Source organism: Botryllus schlosseri, chromosome 12 (genome assembly GCF_051294905.1).
Source record: "Botryllus schlosseri isolate E-star chromosome 12, Bs_hap1, whole genome shotgun sequence".
Lineage (NCBI taxonomy): Eukaryota > Metazoa > Chordata > Ascidiacea > Stolidobranchia > Styelidae > Botryllus > Botryllus schlosseri.
In genome coordinates, this window is record NC_137247.1 from 23487536 (window position 1) to 23494627 (window position 7092).

Here is a 7092-nt window from a genome sequence, read left to right on the forward strand (position 1 = left end):
ACGCGATGTGAAAAGCTCACCCTTAACTCATCCACTTAAGATTGATGCTGATCGATCAAAGGCCATTAATTCTGCCATCGGCAAACATCTGTTGGATAATCCGATTTGTGCGAATAATTATCGAGACGAGCGATTTCGAATCGTAGGTCGAGGTCGTTCACAATTCCATTTGTGTGCCTTGGAATCAACTTTTATCAAAATACACCAACCAAAACTCTGTCAACAAAAGGAGTTCGTGTATCACCTAAAAATAGTACATTGAACGTTCTCTCATTCGAAATTTCATGCTGGTGACGTCATATTTTGTGATACGATTGTTGATATACAATGTTCTTTTCAATTCTCTACTAGTTGCTGACGATTACCCCTGACGAGTGTCAGCCGAAAATATTCGGGTTCATTTCAATATGAATATACTATTTAATTGTATATTGAAGTTCTGTACCTCCAAGAAGCTCTTCAAATATTTCCGAAAGCGGTACAGTGAAAGTCAGTTGCGTATCCTAAACCAGCTGATAAAGACTAGGGGAAGATTGAGAACTGCGGTATCAACAACAGCCTTTTTGAAGGCTTGTATCGCAAAAAAGACGTTACCAGCATTTATCAAAAACAGGATAGAAAAATCACGCGCCCGCCTCAATCCTAGAATGGAACAAGCGGTTTTATATGACGAGATTGGGAAGAATGAGAAGTTGGTTACTACTCTCCGCCGTGTTTGTCGATCGCTGCAGAAGGAAGTACGTTCAATCCTGTCGTTTTTCGACTTATTTCGCTTCTGCCGTTATTTGGCATCGATAGATACTATCAAAGAAAAGCAGAATTCAACAAGGAGCGAACGTGGCATTAACCGCTTAGTTAGCCAGCGATTCGGTAGTAATGCAAGTCCAAGCAAGAAGAATATACTCAACTTATCAGATCATAAGCTAAGCCCGACTGAAGAATTTGTGTTATCCCATGGGCTCAATTTTTGCCTGCCGCCTGAGGAGGTATTTGCGGAATTTGAAGTTCTCCTCGGCCAATTAAAACACCACGAACCTAAATCAGACGAGGGTATACCTGCTCTCAAAGCTCGGTTATCAGATTTGGCGCATTCGTATTGTGGATGCCCGGTCGACAAGGCGGACTTCCTGATGAACAAAGAGTGTTTCCTAGCCATCAAAGCATTGCGATCCAACCCTGAAATTCACATCACCAAACCAGACAAAGGATCCGGTGTTGTCATTCTTAACAAAGCTGACTACATTTCGAAAATGGAATCAATATTGCATGACAAAACCAAATTTATCTCGCTTATGGTTCGGTTTCGGAATTTGATAATACACCTAAAATTGAAAGACGACTGACCAACCGTTTGCTGACATTGAAGAAAAACGGTGTCCTAACGGCAGAAACATACAGCGCCATCAGACCGACGGGATCGCAAAGACCACGCATATACGGACTGCCAAAAACTCACAAAGACAATGTCCCAGTGAGACCTATACTTTCCATGATCGGGTCTGCTCACCATCAGCTGGCAAAATGGCTTATTGACATTTTGGAACCGGTTCGGGAATTGTACGGCACGGAATGTGTTCGCGATTCGTTCACGTTCGCTGGTGAAATACGAAACCTGGATTTGCCGAATCCAGACGTGTTTCTGAGCTCATTTGATATCTCTAGTCTTTTTACGAACGTTCCGCTGCATGAGACTATTGATATTTGTGCCAACGCGCTGTACGGTGGTAAGTTACCGCCACCATCAATCCCGCGTAACGTCTTTGTTGAACTTTTACAAGCGGCAACTTGCTGCGTGGAATTTAGCTTTAACGAGGTCATGTTTCGCCAAATAGACGGCTTAGCCATGGGTAGTCCCCTGGGACCTATTTTGGCCAACATTTTCGTAGGGTATTACGAGGGCGAGCTTCTGTCCCAGCGTGAGTTCGCCAAACCACTATTGTACCGCCGATACGTAGATGATACATTTGTCATTTTCAGGAATGAATCGGAGTGTGACCAATTTCTCATTCGCTTAAACTCGCTTCACCCGGCCTTGCAATTCACAATAGAAAAAGAACGCAATAACTCGTTATCATTTCTGGACGTATTAGTTGAAAAGCGCAATACCAACAAATTTGAAACGTCTGTTTTCAGGAAACCGACATTCACAGGCCAATATCTCCGCTGGAATTCATTCAGTCCTCGGCGCAGAAAAATTAACCTCATAGTCACACTCGTGCATAGAGCGTTAATGATATGTTCGCGTAACAAACTGAGTTTAGAACTTGACTACATCCGAAAAATCTTACTTGATAACGGTTACCCTGAACACGTCATCAGCCGCGGCATGGAGAGGAAATTAACGCAATTCAACGCAGAAAAACGAGCAGAGCCCACCGCACGAACAATAAAAGATGTTTATATCCATCTACCTTGGATTGGCCCCATTTCCACCCGCTTTGAAAAACAATTGATTTCTGCTGTCGGTAAATGTTACGATACAGTCAAAACCAATGTGATTTTTACAACAACACAACTGCTCCCTTCAACATGCAAAGACGTGCTTCCTGCACTTCAACAAAGTAATGTAGTGTACGAATATAGGTGCCACTGTGATTGCGGCTACGTGGGAAGAACGTCAAGACGTCTGCAGGACCGCATAAACCAACATGTCCCCAGATTTAACAGAACACGTGCGTCACGCGATGTGAAAAGCTCACCCTTAACTCATCCACTTAAGATTGATGCTGATCGATCAAAGACCATTCATTCTGCCATCGGCAAACATCTGTTGGATAATCCGATTTGTGCGAATAATTATCGAGACGACCGATTTCGAATCGTAGGTCGAGGTCGTTCACAATTCCATTTGTGTGCCTTGGAATCAACTTTTATCAAAATACACCAACCAAAACTCTGTCAACAAAAGGAGTTCGTGTATCACCTAAAAATAGTACATTGAACGCTCTCTCATTCGAAATTTCATGCTGGTGACGTCATGTTTTGTGATACGATTGTTGATATACAATGTTCTTTCCAATTCTCTACTAGTTGCTGACGATTACCCCTGACGAGTGTCAGCCGAAAATATTCGGGTTCATTTCAATATGAATATACTATTTAATTGTATTAAGGATCTGGAAAATAAGATGTAAACATTATTATTATATTTTCGCTATGAATTAGCACTGATTGTCTTCATCATATCATTTCTGGTTGTGCGTCATTTGATCATCTCACACCCAAGTATGTTACTTGATAAATGACAACTCTAAACCATAACTCAACCTAACCTGAACTATAAGACAGATGGTTATTCCCAAGTATACTGAGCTATTTTGTCCAGTACTTACATGTCTACAGACCACCTTTTCTGATGGCACGTGTGGTTACTTACTTGATGGTCATTGAAGAGTATTTCAAGGCAAAATTTTGGAAATGACGAATTACAATATACAATAATTCATACTATTTTGCAATTAGGATCGGATACCTGAGGCAACACTATTTCATTTTCGGCGACCAGCATCCCAATCCGGCACTCCATGTAGAACAGTTTTTATGTGCGCTGAAATTTCATGATGGGTAGCGAGCCTGAATCCGGTATGCTGCAGGACAGCTGGAACGAACTGAAGTTCAAGCAACGAAATGGAATGAAACTGTCATACCACTCACATAAAAGATGACGCCAAATATTTGAGCCTTGCACGGCTATCTTAAATCCACCTTGACGAGAAGCACCTGTCCATGAATACTTCTGGGCAAGTCTTTGAGTCATAATATACTTGAAAAATGCACGCACTGTAGCCCGAAGATTTGGTTTCACTATTTTCAGTGCGACAGCAGATGGGATCTGACATATATCAAAAAGATGCTTAGCTCATAGCGGTTTGTTCCGACTCATAAATTGTTGTGCTGACCTGATTCTTCAACAGCATATCCAGCTCTTCTGCACTGTCTGCTTCAACAAAATCTTCCCTGGAGTCGTCTTCATTGACTTTATCATGCATATGTTTCATCTCTACCGTTAGCTGGTTAATTTCATCTTTTATCTCATCAAGCGAATTCGACGGCTTTGTAAGAAACTCATAGGGCCTGTTTTAAATATAAGAAGTATAAGTCTTTCGCAGCCTACTTATTCACAACTGCGCATTATCTAGCCTCCAAACCAATGCCCTTAATGACCAACACCATGATTCAGGATAGACTGGCAATGGCTAAAAAACCTGCATTCTCTTGTGGCGATGTTGCTATCACTTCTATTAAAATATACTACTTATACACATGAGGTAGGAATGTGCAGTTGTCCACCTAATGGTAAAATAGCCAAAATATGCCATAATTGCTCATTGACTTTCAACACAACTCAGAATTTAAAATTATCCGTGAATGATCTCATCAACTTACATCTGAACAGTTCTTTGAATTAATGTTGCATATCTATCAGCTTGATAATAACTGTCACTTGACCGGCTTAGTATTTTCGGATGAGTCGGGGTAGAATGTGCCCAATAGCCTGGTACTGGGAGCCCGTATGCAGATTCAAGGCACTGACTGTAAGTTACTGAGAAATATTGATAGGAAAATGTTACAGACAACAACTGAACATTAGTATAACCAACCTGCAGAGCAAATGACTTTCCATCCATGGGCTTTCCATTCGTCTATAGGTTGAGATGCAATCTTTGAAAGATCTTGCACATTTCCTTCAGGGGGCCAAAAACACAAGCTGTTGTTGCATGCCAGCCAATTTTGTGGAACTACCTCGTTGGTGCCATCATCAAACCGCACACAGTAAAACATCACTAATGATAGGAATAGTGGCTAATACTTCATTCTTTCCTGAAAATTAAAATTCACGTTGATACAAGTGAGCATTCAGATATCGGATCTATGAAGCATTGTGGTTATAATATTACGATCGTACTGAAGCAATGATCGGCACTTCACGGACAATTACAGACACAGACAGTAGATAGATTGAGCAATGAGCATATCGCACGTCTCTTGACAGATTCATGCATTAACGATTACACTACCGCAGGGGTCACCAACCTTTTTGCAACCAAGGGCTACTTTTGGGTACTGATCGAAGGGACGGGCTACCATTTACTCCCGCCGTTTATCCGTGCCAGACACAATTTCCGCTTTGATATTATTCATAGCATTGGGCAGGTATCGCATAGCGGTAAGACTTCTAAGAGATTCTTTTAAATAAAAACATCGCATTTCAACCAGCTAGCCACTAAGACTTTTTAAGAAATCACGAATTACTTCGCACCGTGTTTATATAAATTATATAACAACTGTAAGCTCAGATTTTAAAATAAATCTCGTCACACGTTATACTGGACATCGTGTTATCTGTTTCTAAACCAGTCAGTGGGAGGCTTGGCTTGGCATTGCATGCTATCAACTAGTGCGCTGTACTCTGGTATGTAACTTACACTGCAACTCTGAGTGAGTGTTCCAGATGTGCATTAGTGAGGCGTGTTCTGTGTTTGTTATTTGATGAATGTCGTGTCCGCAAAGGCTGATTCACAACGACAAGTTGAACCAAACACGCTTGCAACCTTCGTAGCTGTCGCGCATTCACCACTGTACTTTTCCGTGTCAACAAGGCACCAAAAGTTTGCTGCAGCCTTGTGGGCTTTGAGGTGGAGGTGATTTTGCAGTGGTACAATTTCAATCTCTAACTGTTCAGCATCCAGACATGACAGATTTCATTATACCTGACAGCAGCATCGATTACAGAAAGTTAGAAACATGGTACTATAAATTGCGTTGAGTGTAAGAGAGACAAGCTGTGTCAAAATATGCAATACACATTGGCCATACTGCATCTTCTAGTACGTCACCGCCATTTTCTACCGGATAGTAATGTTGTTTACTACTTTGGCATTGTCCGGGACGTCGAGCTACCATAACGGAACCCCCCACCCTTTCAAGAACACCGTGGATCGCATGCCGTCATATCGCCTGTATGGGCAGTACGCAGTAGTGCTATTCTACGTCTTCGATATCTTGTTATTCTACTACATCTTGGTATATTACTAATTGTAATTGGGGATATTTGATATCATCATTTTAAGTGTTTATATATATGTATTGTCATTTCTAAGTCACATGTTATAGTGTGATTTAAACAACAATAGCTAAATCACTCAATTTATCTATTTAAAAGCTCACTGGTGATAATCTGACGAACATTGGCAAATGGTGCTATTCGATCTATTTTTAGAACAGGCTCGCGGGCACCACATCTGGTCCTCGCGGGCTACCTGGTGCCCGCGGGCACCAGGTTGGTGACCCCTGCACTACCGGTACCAAATGATGTCGCAGTCATAACCATAACACGTCTAACCAAGTGTGGAAATAATTTCATCAATAGCCAATCCGGTCTTTTACTATTCTCAAGCACATATATCGTCAACGATAACTTCATTCCTATTCCATTCCATCGTTATAACCTCGGAAATACAATTCGCCAGTAGCGGTAAACAACATCCGAAGACTGCATGACATCACAATTACTCCACGCCCAAGTGCTCACAAACCTGTCAAAGCCAGACGGCACGGTAAAGTCACGTGATAATCATGCGCGGTTTGATTGGTTAATAACGCTACCACCAATCTCTTTGGCCGACGATGGGAAATAGAACAATCGATCTTTTGAATTCGAGAGCGATCAGTTTTTGTACATCAAAGGTGCCGCCTCGCTATAGTGAGAAAACGGTTGGGATCTCTTCTCCCCTTCACTATCTTCGCCTAGTTCGGCATTAAATATACACAATTTTGTTGACTGGGTAGCTCGGAATTCATAACAACTGGTATCAATGAAATGCTATTGTTACACTGATTCCTAAAATCCAAATATTAACAGTGTCAGAGCACCAGAACCCTCCCAAAATCGCCAAGGAAGGTGACATTCGGCTTTCTTACGGACAATGCCATCGCAGAGAAACAATACCCAGGTGAGGCACAACCGAAACTGCCTCGTGCACTATATTCGCTGACAATTGGACAATCGTAGCACAGTGAAACGCGCTATCGATTTCAGAATACGACAGTCTTGTAGGAATTATTTAGTAGCAACAGCCAGTACCAGTACGT

General features: G+C 41.7%; 1 protein-coding gene across 1 annotated transcript; it reads right to left on the reverse strand.

Moving 5' to 3' along the window:
- Nucleotides 1-490: 490 nt before the first annotated feature.
- Nucleotides 491-3998, reverse strand: LOC145452748 (uncharacterized). Its single transcript, XM_080330901.1, has 5 exons — nucleotides 3900-3998; nucleotides 3655-3832; nucleotides 3503-3598; nucleotides 1057-1176; nucleotides 491-642 (listed from the first exon to the last, which is right to left on the reverse strand). The coding sequence occupies exons 1-5, from the start codon at nucleotides 3996-3998 to the stop codon at nucleotides 491-493; spliced, it is 645 nt and encodes a 214-aa protein (XP_080187027.1).
- Nucleotides 3999-7092: the final 3094 nt, after the last annotated feature.

Bases quoted from the DNA above. Each gene is read 5' to 3' on its own strand.
- LOC145452748 (XM_080330901.1), bottom strand. From the start codon at position 3,998: ATGAAACATATGCATGATAAAGTCAATGAAGACGACTCCAGGGAAGAT. The intron at 1,177-3,502 runs GTCGCCGAAAAT...TGTGAATTTCAG, and splicing joins AGTGCCGGATTGGGATGCTG to GGTTGGATCGCAATGCTTTG. The intron at 643-1,056 runs GTATACCCTCGT...GTTCCATTCTAG, and splicing joins TAACCGAGCTTTGAGAGCAG to GATTGAGGCGGGCGCGTGAT.